The sequence below is a fragment of the Muscardinus avellanarius genome (assembly GCF_963383645.1).
Source record: "Muscardinus avellanarius genome assembly, chromosome: 1".
Lineage (NCBI taxonomy): Eukaryota > Metazoa > Chordata > Mammalia > Rodentia > Gliridae > Muscardinus > Muscardinus avellanarius.
The window spans coordinates 100,452,203-100,470,562 of NC_137786.1; the positions used below are offsets into that span (position 1 = coordinate 100,452,203).

The 18,360-nt window shown below is 47.5% G+C and overlaps 1 protein-coding gene across 3 annotated transcripts in view; it reads left to right on the forward strand.

Annotated features, from left to right (window-relative positions):
* The window catches only part of CTNNA1 (catenin alpha 1), a gene marked incomplete at both ends in the record, with an annotated part of 137,832 nt that extends 129,942 nt beyond the window's left edge, over positions 1-7,890 (forward strand). For 2 of the 3 annotated variants that reach the window (XM_080713162.1, XM_080713164.1), the window contains 5 exons: positions 3,552-3,662; positions 4,718-4,899; positions 4,993-5,098; positions 6,676-6,810; positions 7,603-7,890. In XM_080713162.1, coding sequence (XP_080569288.1) covers positions 3,552-3,662; positions 4,718-4,899; positions 4,993-5,098; positions 6,676-6,810; positions 7,603-7,890 — 822 coding nt within the window. The remainder of the gene's footprint in view (positions 1-3,551; positions 3,663-4,717; positions 4,900-4,992; positions 5,099-6,675; positions 6,811-7,602) is intronic. The other variant, XM_080713163.1, reaches the window with a different exon arrangement.
* Between the last annotated feature and the right edge of the window lie 10,470 nt (positions 7,891-18,360).

An 18,360-nucleotide genomic window follows, 5' to 3' on the forward strand; every position in this document is an offset into this window, starting at 1 on the left:
TCTTGCTAAGTTACTGAGGCTGACTTGGAGCCTGCACCACTATGCCTGGCCTCTTCATGTTCTTGTTTCTTTTGCTGTGTAGAAGCTTTTTCATTTGATGTCATCCTATTTATTTTTTGTTTTATTTCATGAGCTTTAGGGGTCTTACTGAAAGTTTCTGTGATCCTGTATGTTGGAGAGAGAGCCGATCCTGTTTTCTTTTAGTAGTTGTAAAGTTTTGGTCTAGTTCCTAGGTTTAGGACCCACTTTGACTTCTGTGCAGGGTAGGGATAGGAGTCAGTTTCATTCTTCTACATATGGATATCCAGTTTTCCCAGCACCCTTTGTTGAAAAGGCCGTCTTTTCTCCAATGAATGTTTTTGGCACCTTTGTCCAGGATCAGCTGGCTAGACCTACCCCATTGGCCTATGTGGCTGTTTTGATGCCAGTAGCGTGCTGTTTTGTGACTTCGGTTTTAATTGGGGGAGAAGTTAATTTTAGAGAGGGGTGTGTTTCCTTGATACAAGTTAAAATTGTTGTCCACATGGAGGCCCTTCTCCTTAAAGGGAGATGCAAGACGCTCATGCAGGATGACAGAAACCCAGGGTGTTTGCAGTGAGGGTTAGGGACTACAGCGGTCTCTGGTGGTGCTCCTCTCCCAGACCGTGTGGAAGTCCTACCCCCTCTGCGCCCATTTGGCTCATATTCTCTGAGAAGGCAACAGTTCTCACTAGCTGCAGGAAAGTTCTTGGCCCCTCACAGGTTGGCATGAACAAAGGAATTTCAGAAACTTCTATCCCCAGGGGCTGGGCCTCCCAGCTGCCTTTCTGTGGCATTTAATCCCTCCAGTGCTGCTTTGAGCATAATCATGTTGCTCTGGAGTCTGAGGGCAGGCCCATGAACATGTTCCCAGGGCCACCTGGATGCCCCTAGGTCTGCAGTCAGGCCCTGCCGTAGCTGGCACATAATGGCTGTTTCTTGCCATGTTCTTACCGTGTTGTGTGGGAACTGAAGAGTGACAACAGTCTTCTTTCTGGATAACCAGGTGTGTGTAGAGTGATAGAACAAAAGAGTAGAGAAATCCTAAGGCAGAACTGGGGTCAGCCAGGCGTGCCAACAGCAAAGCACTCCGCCTCTGGAGATGGCCGGGGTTTAGCCCCTGGCTGACAGTCCTGCTGTCTGACCTGCCTCTTAGTTCAGCAGTCATTCCTCCAGCTGTTGAGCCTCTCAGCTTCTTGACTTCTTGTCTACCTAAGGGAGCCTCGCTCCCTTAGCCATGTTGTAGTGCTGTCATCTCATTAACACTGGTGGGGCAATCAAGGAAGGCCTTGGCCCTGTCTCTTTTCTTCTTATACTCCTTCCCTTGCTATATAACTAGAGGCCCAAGTTCTATGCTTATGTAACTGGCTTGCCCACTCCCTTACACTAGTGCCCAGCAGGAGCTCCTGGTCTCTCCACCCAGGCTTTGGGTGTTACTTGATGGCAACATCGTCTTCCTTCACTCAGGCCAAGCCTTGGCTTCCCCTTGGTTTCTTTCTGTTGTTGCACAGCAGATCCCCAGCAGAAGGCTTCTTGCCTCCACCTTCCTGATGGAGGATCTGAACATGTTCGTCTCCAGGCGCCTCATCTCAGAGCAGCTAGAGCAATCCCGTTAAGCTTCAGTCAGATCACAGTGTCCGCTGCTCTGACACCAGTGGCGGCCACATCGCTCTTCTCTTACACCACCTGTGAGGCCTTCCACAAGGACCCGATTCCATCCCCTTTGTCCATGTCTCCTACTGCTCTCCCTTTGGCTCCCAGGGCCAGCCACGCCTGTGACAGGGCAAGTTTGCCAAGCTCCTCTTCTGTGGCCTCCTGGCTATTGACTCTACCCCAGGCAAACACTTCTCCCTGCTTCCTCCATGTTCCCACCTCCATGTTCCCACCACACTGCCTCAAGGCCGTTTCCTGACCACCCAGGCCCCACACCGCTCTGCTAACTCAGAGCACTGATGACTTCCTAGTGTGTTGTGTAATTCGCCTGTTTATTTTCGTTGCTTTCATTAGAATGTGTGTGAGAGCAGGGATCTTTGTGTCAGTTATTTTATATCTGGGGCCCAGAACAGTGGTTAGGATGCAGATACTCAACAGATATTGAATGAATAAAAGGAGTTATTTGGTTTCTTTCGGAAAGACTACTTCTTGGACCTGTGATGGACTATTGGGGCATAAAGAAGTAGAAATAAAGAGGCTCTGCTTAGAGAAGCTCCTTCACAGACTCAGCACACACCAAGTCTAAAGTTTCCTGTGACCACAGCCTTAAAATCAGTGATGGTGTGATTTTGCGCCATCGAGTCAGCAGGACCCCAGGGTCTCACACTGATGTGCTCTGGTGCCTCGTGCGATACACGTTGTTCCTGTCGCCAGGCGACAAGCCCGGCCTGTGCACAGCTCAGGATCCAAGACACCCTTGGCAGTTTCTGAGTGCCTCTCACACGCGGTCCCGTTTGAACCTCACAGGAGCCGGGCTGGATTAGTGCCGGGTGCAGACGAGGGGTTGCCTCCCTGCCCTCCGTCAGGCCGCCGTCTGGGCCGAAAGCCAACCTCAGCTGTTCCTCCTGCTGCCCCCTTACTGATAACTGCCAGAAGATGACGTGTTTCAAACCAGTAGCTTATCGTGAGCCTGGTAGTTTGTGCAAAATAAGAATTCCATTTCATAATTAAAGTGCTAGAACCAGTACTCAGTCCGTTTGATATTTACTGAGCCCTTACCTGCCATAGTCTCCTTCTTTTCCTTGATAACAGTAAAAAACCAGACATCTTTAGAATGCATTGCTTATTTTTACTCCTCAAAGCAGCCTTTGGGTACCCTAATAGAAAGCCCAGTATTAATGTGCATAATTATCTTTTTGTCATAAAGTAGGAAAGTTATATGAGTCTGCTTAATGCAGGGATTAAAACATCCCTGTTTTTAAGATGTTCCCCACCAAGGACATTTCTCACCTTCGTCTTCAGATGTAGGTGTTGGGGAAACATATTAAAGAGTGAAAGCCAGCTGGTCATGGTGTATCTCTAGTCTCGCTACTTGAGAGGCTAAGATGAGAGGATTTCTTGAGCCCAGGAGTTCAAGACTAGCCGGGGCAACATAGTGAGACCATGTCTCCAAAAATAATGATCATATGTCATACAAAGAATCTTAAGCTGGGTGTGGTGGCGCACGCTTGTAATCCCAGCTGAGACAGGAGGGTCGCACAGGTTCGAAGCCAGCCTCAGCTACTTAGTGAGACCCTGTTTCCAAATAAAGTATAAAATAGGTCTGGGAGTATAGCCTGGAGGTAGAAAGCCCCTGGGTTCCACCCTCAGTACCACAAAGAAGGTCATACTGAGCCCTGCACTCTAAAGGAACACACTGTAGGAAGTACTAATACAGGGCACATGTACAAATGATGAGTGATTCTTAATTGCCTGCAAGTGTTTGCAACCCTGCACCTTAAATCCTGGAATTCTGGGCCTCCCTGCTTTGGGTCCAGCTCAGAGTGGCTAGAGGCCCAGGGCTAGCTGTGTCTGACTCATGGTCTCTTTCTTGATGGCAGACCCCTGAGGAACTGGATGACTCTGACTTCGAGACAGAAGATTTCGATGTCAGAAGTAGGACAAGCGTCCAGACAGAAGATGATCAGCTGATAGCTGGCCAAAGTGCCCGGGTAAGAAGTGCTCCTGGGCACTTTGACTGGTTCTGCAGGCCTCCCCACACCCTCAGGCATGCTCCTTCTCATCACCTGGCAGCAGGACAGATGCTAACCTGGGTCGGGGTACCAGAGGGGAGCGAGAAAGGAGCGTGGCCTCCTCAGCGTTGCCCCAGGGCTCTGGTTTATACTAGTCATGTGTCAGAAAGGCCTAGGATCTCGTCAGTGCAGCATTTGCTGAAAGGATTGTAAAATCTGCAAGATTGTTGACTTTGCCCATCTCACTGAAATCATGAGTGTGAACTATTTTCATGGGTTTCAAAAAAAACAGTAGTACATTCAAGAAAACCCACCAAACCCATTGCATTCATTTGAGTCATTAACGATAGTCGAGAGCATTTATGTTTTGGAAGGATGCCACGAAATATTTCTGAGGAGTCTATTATTTTATTCCTTGGAAATCCATCTTGAACAGCGAGTGTGGCCCTGCTTGGGCATAAGCACCTCGGGACACCGAGAGGCAGAGCACAGCCCCTGGGGCTTGAATTGGGCAGCAGGCCTCCAACTACTGCTTTAATATGACTTAAGTGCTTGTCAAGTAGCTGGATGTATGTTTTCCAACAAGTTCTTCTCTGCCCTCCTTAAAAATTTACATTCTAAACACACCTTGAAAACTTGGAAATATCCATTCAGGGCTTATAGGAGGAAAGGCTCCACATATGCATTGTCCCTTCCTAGCCCACCACAGGAGGCAGAGGATGGAACATAAAAATAATTAAGTCAAAAAGGCTCCGTCCCTGCACAGATGTGACTGTGAAGCTTCTCTGCTGGCCTTCTGCCCTCACGCAGTTTTCCTCCACACTAAAACTTGTTCTTGAAAGTGGGTTGAGAATTCAGGCTGCCATAAACTTCTGTGAAAAAATCAGAAGAAATAGCCCTTCAGGCAAAATGAAACCTATTAAAGCATTATCCTACCTATGTCATAGATTGCCTGCTGGAAATATTCTTGGCTAATGCACTGTGAGAACTTCACATTCTCTTTATGTAAAAGCTTTCTGTGCTTCTGATCGTAGGCGATCATGGCTCAGCTTCCCCAGGAGCAAAAAGCGAAGATTGCGGAACAGGTGGCCAGCTTCCAGGAAGAAAAAAGCAAGCTGGACGCCGAGGTGTCCAAGTGGGACGACAGCGGCAACGACATCATCGTGCTGGCCAAGCAGATGTGCATGATCATGATGGAGATGACCGACTTCACCCGGTGAGCAGCGCAGGCCGCCGCCTCCACGGCTTGCTGCGTGTGCTTGCCTCGCCAGCGGGGCCATGGAAAAGAATCCTTGTTCTCTTTTTTCAGAGGTAAAGGACCACTCAAAAATACATCAGACGTGATCAGTGCTGCCAAGAAAATTGCCGAGGCCGGATCCAGGATGGATAAGCTTGGCCGAACTATTGCAGATCATGTAAGTGACACACTTGTCCAGGCGACTCTTAAGCTCTCTGTGGCCCAAAACAGCCCATTGCTGAGGTGGCTGTTGGTCCTTTTTTGTGTCATGGCATTCTTGTTGCATTATATAGAAATTTTTCTAACCTACATAATTGATCCCATCATAAATTTCTAAAGATTTCTGGATTCCTGTTTTTTCTTTGACAAGTCTTAGGAGCTAGGCCTAGTTTGCTCTTGTCTATTATTTTTCTGTTCAGCTCTGAGCAGGACCTGCTGCTGCCAACCCTAACACACTGGAACCATGTATCAAAGAGTCTCCCCTCAAGGTTTATTTCCTACAAGAATCAGAAGCCCCGGCACGTGCCTGTAAGGCCAGCTGGGGCAATTAGCAAGACCCGGTCTCGGAAATAGCTTAGATGTAGAGTGCTTGCCTAATGTGCACAAGGCTCTAGGTTCAAAACCCAGTACCATCAAAAGAAAAGATAAAGAATCAGGAGCCCTATGGCCAGTGTGTTTTGGAAAGCTCGTGTGCCTGTTGGGGACAGGCGTCTGTGTCCACTGCAGTGTGTGTTCTTACCTCCTCTCTCTATTCTCTCATACTAATAGATCAGAAAAACTACTCCCTACTGTCCCAGCACATTTGCTGGGATGTTCCAGGCATTATCCACTGTTTTTCATTTACAATTTTCCCCTGAATATCCAATATTGACTCTCTCTCCACCTTACCAAGGCTGCAGGGTGAATGACAGCTGCTCCTCATTACACAGATTCTAGTCATGGCTGGTCCCTACCCCTTCACACAGCCAAGCAGGAAACCTTGTTGCTTCTCGTGACCAAATGTATCTTGACGCCATCCAGTCTTCCTGTCTGAAACTAACAGCTCAATCCAGATTTCCATACACCTGCCTCCACCAGCACCGGCCCTTGCCGCCCCTCCTTCCTCTCTCCTCACAGTCGCCGACACTGTCGTGCACTACACCCCGGCTCCGTGGAAGGAAACATCTACTGCAGACACTTAGGGCTCTGCTTGCTGCTTCCTGTAAAGCCCTCTGGGCGGGGCCGCCCTCACCATTGCCAGAGTGCTCCTCTTCTTGCCTGGTTACTTACTCCCCTCTATCTGCCTGCAGTGGTGTCGTCTGCTGTCGGGTGTAGCAGAACTGAGCAGATAAAGTGCCTCGGGGCAGGAGAGCTGTTTGGGGGGTTAGTTTATGTGGCTCAAAATATCCTGACATTTAGACTTTTGCTGAGGCTTTTTCTCACCTTGTAGGGCCGTGAGCTTCCTCCCTGTTACAAATGTGAGGTGGGATCCCTGGCAGTGGTGGTTCCCTGAGGTTGTGAGAGGAGGGCTCAGAAAGTAGTGAGGTATTAGCACAGGCCGGCTCTGCGAGGTGACCTGGCTCTATCCCCAGGATAGAGCCTCGGGATATGACTGCCCCTGGTAATTCATCTCTTTTGCCCTGTGCTCTAGCAAGAAGAGAAGAAACATATTAGTGCCACACTAAGCCTTTCAGAAACAGCCTTGGGGTAGGGTGGGTGGGGTTGCTGTCCGGGCCAAGCCTGGATTGCTTGGTGCTAACCTTGTTCTCCATCCAGTGCCCGGACTCGGCCTGCAAGCAGGACCTGCTGGCCTACCTGCAGCGCATCGCTCTTTACTGCCACCAGCTCAACATCTGCAGCAAGGTCAAGGCTGAGGTACAGAACCTTGGTGGAGAGCTCGTTGTCTCCGGGGTAAGTGTTGACATGTCTCAGATGAAAGTAGCTGTGGTCTACATCCATCTAGGAGGAAGTAGGCTAGGCAGAAATTCCAGGTTCCATCTCAGTTCCTGGAGGCCACAGACTACAGGTGAACTGTGGCTCTTTTGAGCATGGTTGATGACAGTTGGAACCATTAGCAGAGCTGTTTCTTTTTGCTGGCCACTCACTGGGAAAAAGCATTTTTTTTTTTATCTTTCTTGTCTTTTTTCCCCTAAAGAGGAATTAATAAACTTGTTAAAATTTGCAAAGTAGACACAGGATACTTTTGCAAAACTCTTCTACCTGCAATGTACGAGTTGTATTGATTCCTCTGTGGATCACAGTTCCAGACCCTTCTCCCCTCGGTAAGGGGAGAGATGTTTTGCTGAGCTCTACTGCATCCCCACAGCTTCTGTCAATCCCATGGAAGTTCCCGTAAAAGAAATACTTAGCCACGAATAATGGCACAGGCCTGTAATCCCAGCCACTGGGGAGGCTGAGGCAAAAGAACTGCAAGTTTGAGGCCAGCCTTAGCAAGCTAGCAAGGCCCTGTTTCAAAATTAGAAGGGCTAGAGGTGTAGCTCAGTATTAGAGCACTTGCATCCCATTAACCACAAAAAAGATAGTTTTTACGTTGAGCATTCGGACACCTTTTGCTCATCTGTGCCATAAATGCCCATGTCTAGGGAACAGTTCTCCAAATGAGGGTGCTGGGAGATAAGCAGCCACTGAGGGCCCTGAGTAACAGGGCTGCTGCCTCGCTCCTCACCACCGTCTGCCTTTCAGGTGGACAGCGCCATGTCCCTGATCCAGGCAGCCAAGAACTTGATGAATGCCGTGGTGCAGACAGTGAAGGCATCCTACGTAGCCTCCACCAAATACCAGAAGTCTCAGGGCATGGCTTCCCTCAACCTTCCTGCCGTGTCTTGGAAGATGAAGGCACCTGAGAAGAAGCCCTTGGTGAAGAGAGAGAAGCAGGATGAGACACAGACCAAGATTAAGCGGGCGTCGCAGAAGAAGCACGTGAATCCTGTGCAGGCCCTCAGCGAGTTCAAGGCCATGGACAGCATCTAAGTCTGTCCCTACCCTTGGGGCGCTTAATGATCAGTTACTATTCTTCACGCAAATGTACTTCTAAGTAGAAAACACTGAGATTAGGTTCCAGGGATGTAGGGAGATTTTGAATCCAGACAGGTGGTGAATTTTTGCAAGAACATAATTGCATTTAAGTTGGTCAAATAATGCTTTTAGAATTCAAGAGCATATTTCTAGCTATATTTTTATAAGCTTAAATAATAATTCCATAACCAAAGAGAATCCACATTAACTTGTTAGTAACACTTTTGACCGGGTTGAGGTGCTGCTGCGAGGAGTGGCCATGGCCTCTGCTCAGGGTGGGGCTCCCCAGGGTGTCCCCGTAGTATCCTGGGCATCTTAGGAATTAGTCCCTGGAGAAGGAATGCCCCAGAAAGGTCTTCAGAACAGTAAACCACATGAAACAGTAAAATGTAATGTATCATGAAGAAAACTGATTACTCTTTATGAAATGAGAATTACAGTGCGTGGCTACAATTACTAATGTACTCTGCTGCAGGACATTAATAAAGTTGCTTTTTTCAGGCTAGGAAGTTGTGATGCCATAATCAGAACATGCTTTTTTCCAACTTCAAATGCAAATTTATCATTGGTCTCACTTGTAATAATTGCGGTGTTTCCTGCCTTGGGCTGCAGTAGAAGCCTAACAGAATACTGTTTGCTTAGGCAATAATTTAGACTTTACCTTACTTGCGATTACTATAGCTACAAGGTATAATTTTACTGTCTTATTTAAATTTTATGAATCTGAATATTTTTTACACTAACTTTCCAATAAAGTCCACTTTAAAACCAAGTCTAAGAGTTGTGAATTTGCTATAGCATCTGCTGTCCTCTGGGCCCTCCCTACTGTCCCTCTTCTCCCAGGATAGTGGCCTAGTGACACTTATGCCCCAGCCTGTTCCCCCGCCTGGGGAATCCTCACACGTATTTAAGGTTCAAGTCAAAACTTTGGAGGTTCCCTTGACTCTCCTGAATTATTCTCATCAGCATTCAGCCATAAAAGTAGCTGTCTTAGAAATCAAAACACTCTCTGTCCCTTCTTAGGAACCTTCCCCATCTTAGGCAGAGCTCCTTAGAACCAGCCAGGCATGGTGGCGTGCACCTGTAATCCCAGTCCTTGGGAAGATGAGACAGGAGGATTGCAGGTTCGAGGCTATCCTCAGCTACTTAGGCCCTCCGCAACTTAGTGAGAACCTGTCTCAAAATAAAGAAAAAAAAATAGGGTTGGGGGTTTAGCTCGGAGGTAGAATGCCCCTGGGTTCCATCCCCAATATGGCAAATATATATATATATATATATATATATATTTTTTTTTTTTTTTTGGTGATACTGGGGTTCCTGGACACCCTTCTTCTACCTCCGGTCTACACTCCTAGACCTATTTTATATTTTTATTTGAAAACAGGGTCTCGAACTGGCGTGATCCTCCTGTCTCTGCCTCCCAAGCATGGGGATTACAAGCGTGCGCCACCATGTCCGGCCCAAATAATAAATTTTTAAAAAATGGTTAGAGCCATCACCTTCTTCCTTGCATTCTGTCTGCCATTCCTGACAGCTCAGCTTCACCGACCCCTTGTCTAGGTGACTGCCTTCGATATTGCCAAGCAGACTGGCTCTTTCTCCATCGCTATCTTGCCAACTGGGCGCCACTAGACTCTCGGGCTTTGTCTTCCTTTGCTGTCTGTTCACTCTTCTGATCTTGGCCCAAGCTCTTGGCTTTAAATAAAGACCCAAATGCTGACTTTCCCTCTTATTCCAGTTTTATGTCTGTGTCCTAAACTCTCCACGTGGATGCCTGATAATCTTAAGCTTGGCCTGTCCAGCCTGTTCTGCCATCTCTGCCCCCAGCACTCCACTGCTGTCGCGCCTCGCCAGCCGCCCCACACTGCAAGGTCTCCCCGTCACTACTTCTGTTTACTACTACCTGGCCTAAGCCACCAGCACGTCAGTTATTGTTTACCACAAATTACGCCCAAACAGCAGCTAAAACCACAAACATAGCCAGGTGTGGTGGTGCACGCTTGTAATCCCTGCGCTTGGGAGGCAAAGACAGGAGGAACAGGCAGGTTCAAAGCCAGCTGCTTGAGAAACCCTATTTCCAAATAAAATATAAAATAGGTCTGGGAGTGTAGCCTGGAGGTGTTTTTCATTTGGAAATGGATTCCCTAGTTTGATGAGTGTCTCACCACTCTCTGAGGCTATCCTTGAACCTGTGATACCCTGTCTCAGCTTCCCAAGAACTGGGACTCCAGGCGTGTGCCACCACACCCAGCTATGGGTGTTCTCTAAAACTCCAGTCTGGAAAGCGACTCCCTGCCACTTGCTGTATTCCGAGGTGCAACTTCCAGAAGGTGGACTGGGACAGCGGAGAGCCTGTAAAATCAGTCGGTTGATGTTCCACCCCCACTCAAACCTCCCAGCGGCTTCCAAGTCCCTCAGTAAGTCAGGATCTTGAGCGATGGCTACGGCCGCTTGCCCCCCTGGCCTTCTCCCTTGCACTGTTCTGCTTTGTCCTTGGTCACTGACGTCTGGAACATGCCAAGTGAGTCCCCTACTGGAGCGGCTTCCTTTAGCGCTTCACGTGGTTCAAGCCACCTTCTCAGTGTCCAGCCCTTCCCGTCCTCTGCGCTCGCAGCATTGAGCTCCTCACGCCCATCCGTTTCTGCTGCGCGTTCTAGGCGGCAGTGATCTTTATTTTACTCATGGGACCTCCAAGTCCTGGACAATTCCCACACTGGGACAGCGCTGGCGGGCTCAGGTGCTCCCGGGCCTCCCTCTTGCCAGCTCTGGACATTCTCATGGCTTTAGTTGCCATCAGTTGTCACACTCTGGAACTGTCCCTAGCTGTCATGCCTGATATTCCTCACTTTGTCCCAGTAGAGGCCAAGGCCAAACCCTCACAGGCTCAGTGCAGAGCCTCCTGAATCAGCTCCTGGCAGCCAAAACCGTCCGACCCCCCAGCCTCAGGATGCCTGTCCTGCACCGGCCTGCCATCTGTGCCAACACTGCCCCCCAGAGGCTGCCCCCACACACGGCTGATGCTACAGCCTCATCCTGACCTAATGCCATTATTCATTATCATTATTGTTATTATTAGTTGTAGTAGTAGTAGTACTGGGAATGGAACCCAGGGACTTTTCAACCTCTGAGCTACACCCCCTGCCCTATTTTTTATTCTTTATTTTGAAACAGGGTCTCACTAAGTTGCAGAGGGCCTCACTAAGTAGCTGAGGCTGTCCACAAACCGTGATCCTCCGGTCTCAGCCTCCTGAATGCTGGGATTACAAGTGTGCGCCACCACGCCCGGCTTTTTATATTTTACTGGGAAACAGGGTCTCACTAAGTTGCTGAGAGCCTTACTAAGTAGCTGAGGATGGCTTCAAACTTGCGTGATCCTCCAGTCTCAGCCTCCCAAGTACTGGGATTACAAACGTGCACCACACGCCCAGCCATTGTTTACTTTTAAATGTTTCAGTTTTTATACTGGGGATTGAACCCAGGGGCATTGAAACCTCTGAACTATACCCCAGCCCATTTTTAGTTTGCAACAGGGTCTAAAAGTTGCTGAGGCTGACATCAAACCTGCAATCCTCTTGTCTCAACCTCGCAAGAACTGGGATTACAGGTGTGTGTGCATCACCATACTAGGCTTAAGAAGTCTTCCTCTTAGATATCAAATTATTTTTTAAACTGTACTGAGGTTTGAACTTGGGCACTGTACCACCAAGCTACACCCCCAACCTTTTTTGAGACAGGAGCTTGCTAAATTGCCCACGCTGGCCTCAAACTTGCAATTCTCCAACCTCTCCCAAGTACTGATAATAGACGTGTGTCACCACTCCTGGCTACCAAATTCTGTTTGATGTGCTAATTACATTTTTCTAACATTTTAAAATAACATTAATGAATATTAATTCATGGATCATCTATCATCACCCCTTACACCCAAACAGGAAACACCTGCCCTACTGACATCCCCTGCTGCCACATCAGCACCTGCCTCACCGGAGGGCAGGAGCTCCTGCAGGGAGCAGTCAGCATGGGCTCTGCTCATCCTCCATATCCAGCCAAGGCCCAGCACCTGCCTGACAAAATTGCTGAACTGTTGGGTCGTGACACATGCCTGCCATCCCAGTCCTTGAGAGGCTGAGACAGGAGGATCACTGGTTCAAGACCAGCCTCTGCAACTTAGCCCCTCAGCAATTCTGCAAGCCCTTGTTTCAAAACAAAAAAGGTATAGCTGTGTAGCTAGGAGGTGGAATGAATGCCCTTGGTTCAATCCTCAGTACCAAAAAAAAAAAAATGTTGAACCATGCAAACCATTTAATTTGAACTGCTACCAAAAGATAGTGAAGGGCAAAAAGCTGGCAACTGAGGAGGCACCAGAGGCCTGGAGAGCCTGTGAGGCTCAGACCCCATCCTGAAACCCCCGTCATCCTCGCAGCCCTGATCGACGGGATGTGAGACGCCGCCGCACAGGGGGACTCGGCCAGGGGAGGCCGGGGAACCCAGGACAGGAGGCCCGGCCCCGCCAGCCTGTCGCCCTCCACCCGCGCCCCCTGCGCTCGGCCCTGCGGGCAGACACGACAGGCGAGGACCTGCCAGGCGCTGGGCCTCAGGCGCCATCTCCACAACCTGCGGGGAGCTGCCCGGCGCTGGAGAAGGGACACAGAAAGGGGCCCACGGCGGCGCCTCCGGGCCAGGAGAGGGACTTACACGCCCGCGGCCGTGGGGGATGGATGGCCGCCGCACGGGCTGCTCCTTGTTTGCTGGCTCTTTCCATCCCCAGCCGCGGTTGCCGCTGACAAACGAGTCCAGGGGACGTGATGGCTGCGCCGCGCCCGAAAGGAAAGCTGCTGGGAGGGCCGGGGTCCAAGAGCGCCCAGCACCGCCTCCCCCAGTTGGGCCGCCTCCCCCGCGCCTCCAGGCCGCGACCCCGCGACCCCGCGGCCTGGGCCTGGAGCCGGAGCCGGGAGGGCTCAGGGCTCACCTAAGGCTGCGTTGAGTCTACCGCCTTTTTAAACTTTAGGTTGGAATTTACATGAGAAAATTAACTCTTTTGTACAATCCCATGAATTCTGACACGGTCCTAGGATCCCTGCCATCCAAGTCACAGAAAGTTTCCCTCGATGGCTCCCTGGCACCTGCTCAAACACCCCCGCCCTGAGACCTGGCAAAACTCACTTCCTGAGTGTTTTATGAACGGGCTCAGGCCGCTTTCTGTCTGGAAACAACGCATTTCCATCAGCATATGCCTTTGAGAGGCCTGCACGCTGTTGTGCATCCTTAGCTCGTTTTGTTTTTTCATTCCCGAGTAGTATTCCATCTTAAGGATATATCACAGTTTGTTCCATTCCCCAAACAGAAACATCTCAGTTGTTTCCAGTTTAATTTTTCCAAAGCTGATATGAGAATTTGTGTACAGGTTTTTGTGTAAATAGATTTTTGCTCCTCTTGGGTAAACACCTAGAAATGACACTGCTCTCTTCTACGGGAAGGATATGTTTAACAATAAGAAACATACACCAAGCCGCTGGCTACAGGGCCCTGCGGCCCTTTACATCTCCCAGCAGAGGCCCAGGGCCCAGGCTCCTGCATCCTCAGGGCAGGCACCGCCAGCCTTCACTTGGCTGGGGTTCAGCCACTTCAATAGTGGACGGCAGTGTCTTGCGTCGTGTTAATTTGCATTTTCCCAGCAACTAACCATGGTGTGTGTGTGTGTGTGTGTGTGTGTGTGTGTGTGTGTACACACGTGTGTGTGTGTATGTTATTAGAGACTGAAATCAGGGACATTCTACTCCTGAGCTACATCTTCATTTATTTATTTTGAAATAGGGCTCAAGTTGCTGAGTGCTAACCTACGATCCTCACATCTCAGCCTCCCCAGTACTGGAATTACAGGCGCGCACTTGGGTCATTGGGCATCTTTACATGCGCTTATCTGCCACCTGTGTATGTTTGTTGGTGAAATGTCTTTTTAGATATTCTACTTTTATTGGGCTAATTTTCTTACTGATGAGTTTTCAGACTTTACATTCTTTAGAAAACATGTCCTTTGTGAAATACACAATTTAAAAATATCTTCATTTGTGCATGTGTAGCTTGTCTTTTTGTTCTATTAATTTCTTTCACAGAATAAAAGTTTGGGCTTTGATGATTTCAACTTTTTTCTTTTCTTCTTTTTTTTTTTTTTTTTTTTTTGGCAGTACTGGGGATGGAACCCAGGGGCATTGTACCTCTGAGCTATACCCCCACCCCTATTTTTTAGGCCTTTTATTCTTGAAACAGAGTTTCACTGAGTTGCAAAGGGCCTCCCTAAGTAGCTAAAGCTGTCCTCAAACCATGATCCTCTAGTCTCTGCCTCCCAAATGCTGGGATTACAAGTGTGTGCCACCACACCCAGCTCAACTTATTAATTTTATGAATGTTGAGTTTGCTGTTATATTTAAGAACTCTGATCCCAAGTTACAAAGATTTCTGTTCTCTTACAAAAATTTTATACTTAGGTTTATGATTGATTTTCTGCATGATATGAAGCATATAGGTCAGGGCTCAGTTAAGACTATAGCTGTCCAATATCTCCAGCAACATTTATTAAAAAGACAGTCCTCAGCCAGGTGTGGTGGTGCACGCTTGCAATCCCTGCACTTGGGAAGCTGAGGCAGGAGGATCACGGTTCACAGGCAACCTCAGTGAGGCCCTGTGCAACTCAGTGAGACCCTGTTTCAAAATAACGAATAAAAATTGGGTTGGAGTATAGTTCAGAGGTAGAATGCCCCTGAGTTCCATCCCCACTACCGCAAAAAGAAAGAGAGAGAGAGAAAGAAAGGGAGAGAGGGGAAGGAAGGAAGGAAGGAAGGAAGGATGGAAGGAAGGAAGGAAAACACAAAAAGCAAACAAAAAACAAAGCAAAACAACAACAACAAAAAAAAACACCCAGCAAGGCCGGGGGGAAAGGCTCGGCATGCCAGTGACTTGAGGTCCCACTAAGGTCTGGGGGCAGACCTCTCTGGGTCTATTTCTGACTCAACTGTAATTCACTGATTTGCGTATCTATACTTAATCAGTGCCACACTGTCTTGTTATAGTTCTGTGGTCTTAAAATCAGCTAGTGTCAGCCCTCTAAGATTCCTTTTTCAAACTTTTAACTATTCTAGTTCCTTTGCATTTCCATATAAGTTTGAAAATAACTTTTTCTATCACCTGTGTTTGTTGTTTTGTTTTTGCAGTGCTGGGGATTGATCCCAGGGCCTCATACCTACGAGGCTCTACCACTGAACACACCCATCCCTTGAAATTATATCTTCAATATCTAAAAAATTACTACTTGAGCTGGGCGAGATGGTATACACCTGCAACCTCAGTACTTGGGAGGCTAAAACAGGAGGATCACAGTCAAAGCTAGCCTGGGTAACTTAGCAAACCTTGCTTCAAAATATAAAAAGGACTGGGGGTGTGGCTCCATGGTAGAACACCTCTGGTCTCAATCCTCAGTAAAACACACACACACACACACACACACACACACACACACTCTCTCTCTCTCTCTCTCTCTCTCTCTCTCTCTCTCTCTCTCACACACACACACACACACACACACACACACACACACTCCTGCTTGGATTATACTAAATCCACAGGTCAGTTTCAGGGGACTGACAGCTCAGCAATACTGAACTCAATATTACTATTCGTGTAGATCTTTATCAGTTTTTTTTTTTACCATTTTTAGCATGAAATCTAGCATGATGTCGCCATAATACTTCACTTTCAGTGCTATTATAGTTTTTAAATGGGTGAGTATATAGAAATGTAGTTGATTTTTGTACAATGACCCTGTATTCTTCAACCTTGCTAAACACCTGCTAATTCTATGAGATTTTTTTTTGTAGATTCTATGAGAGTTTCTACATTGATGGTCACATATCTGTGAATAGTTTTGTTTCTTCTTTTCCAATCTGGATGTATTCTGTTTCATTTTCTTGCCTTCAGGGAGTACCCTGGGCTCCCAGCACGACACTGAGAGGACACTTTGCCTCCTTCTCTGAGAGCAAGAATCCATTCAGTCTGTCACCATTAAGTCTGACACTAGGTTATGTAGTTTCCCTTCACGACATTAAGAAAATCCTCAGCTATTCCTAATTTTCTGCACGTTTTTGCTATGAGTGGGTATTAGATTCTGTCAAATGTTTTTCTGCATCTATTGCGATGACCATGCGGCCTTTCTTCTTTAATCTAGGAAGACAATGAGTTGGGCTGAAGTAACCCACTCTCCCAGGATAACCCCATTTGCTTTTGATGTTGTATCCTCTTATACACAGCTGCACTGCATTTGCTAACACACGGAGGAATTCTGCGCTGAGGATATTGGGAGGGACTTTAGGAAAAGCTGACGTCCTCCCAATCTGCCCCCCCGGACCTCGCTATTACATGGAGATTGGTCTGTAGGGTGTTTTTCTTGCACTATCTTGGTCTGGTACTGGTATTCATGATGAGAGCCTCAGGTAATGACTTTGGAAGTGCTTTCTATTTTCCAGAAGAGATTATGTAGAAACTATATACATATACATATATATATATATATATATAATTTTTCCCCCCAGTACTGGGGATGGAACCCAGGGGCATTCTACCTCCAAGCTATACCCCCAGCCCTATTTTTTATTCTCTATTTTGAAACAGGGTCTCACTGAGTTGCAGTGGGCCTCACTAAGTAGCTGAGGCTGACCGCAAACCCGTGATCCTCCTGTCTCAGCCTACCATATGCTGGAATTACAAGTGTGTGCCACCACGCCCAGCTAGAAACCATATTATTTGGTTCGATTTACTAATGAAAACATCTGAGTCTGGAGTTTTCTTTGTGGAAAGTCTATGAGTTCACTTTCTTTAATAGCTAGAGGACTATATAGATGGTATTTCTTCTTTAGTGAGTTCTAGTAGTTGGGTTTGTGGTAGGCAGAACAATAGTCCTCCACAGATGTCTACATCTTAATCCCTGGAACCTGTGGATATGTTACCTGGCAAAGGGGTCTAAGAATGTAGGTTGCTAATTGACAGGTTTTAAGATAGGAAAGTGATCCTGGATTATCAAAGCAGGTCAAATATAATCACAATGTCCTTAAAAGTGGAAAACAAGCCAGGTGTGGTGGCACACATCTTTAGCCCCAGTACTTGGAAGGCTGAGACAGTTTTGAGGTTTGAGACCAGCCTTGGTAAGTTAGCCAGATGCTCAGCAACTTAGTGGGACCATGTTTTAAAATAAAAAGAGCTGGTTAAGCCGGGCGTAGTGGCGCATACTTGTAATCCCAGTATTTGGGAGGCTGAGACTGAAGGATCGCAGTTTGCGGACAGCCTTGGCTACTTAGTGAGGCCCTTCACAACTCAGTGAGAGCCTGTTTTGAAAAAAAGAATAAAAATTAGGGCAGGGGGTATAGCTAGGAGGTTGAATGCTCCTGGGTTCCATCCTCAGAAGCACCCCCCCCCAAAAAAAAAGAGCTGGTGGTATAGCTTGGAAGTAGAATGCCTCTGTGTTTAATCCCTAGTACAAAAAAAAAAGTGTACAATAAACTGGGCATGGTAGCATATGTCTGAAAAACCCAGTACTTGGGGGCCTGAGACAGAGGGATGGCAAGTTTGAGACCAGCCTCAGCAACCTAGTGAGACTCTATTTCAAAACACAAAAGATAAGCCAGATGTGGTGGCACACACTTGTGATCCCAGCATTTGGGAGGCTGAGACAGGACAATCTGGGTTCGTGGCCAACCTCAGCTACTTAGTAAGGTGCTTTGCAATTCAGTAAGAACCCATTTCAAAATAAATAATAAAAAAATAGGGCTGGCGTGTAGCGTAGCTTGGAGGTAGAATGCCCCTGGGTTCCATCCCCAGTACCGCCAATAAATAAATAAATAAATAAATAAAATTAATTAATTAATTAAAATAGGGCTGGGGATGTAGCTCAGAGAGAAGGCCCTTAGGTTCAATCCCCAGTAGAACACACACACACACACACACACACACACACACACACACAGAGAGAGAGAGAGAGAGAGAGAGAGAGAGAGAGAGAAGATGGAATAGACCAGTTCAGAGTGAGGCATCACGAGAAGACTTTGATTTGCTTTTGAAAGGTGATTGACTATAGATATGATCTCCAAGGTAAGGAAATTCCTTTAGAAGCTATAAGCTCCAGGAGAACTGACCCTATCCAGAGCCTATAAAGTACTGTAGTGCAGTAATACCTCGATTTTTGCCAGACAAGAACTGTGTCAGACTCCTACCAAACTAAATACATTTGGGCCTTTTAAGACACTGGGCTCATGATGATTTGTTATAGCAGCAACAGAACACTAATACATTGAAAAAAAAAAAGTTTCCCAAGGACTGGTCCATCATTTCTACATTGTCTAACTGGTTTTACAACTTATGCATATAGAGTTGCCTGCAGTA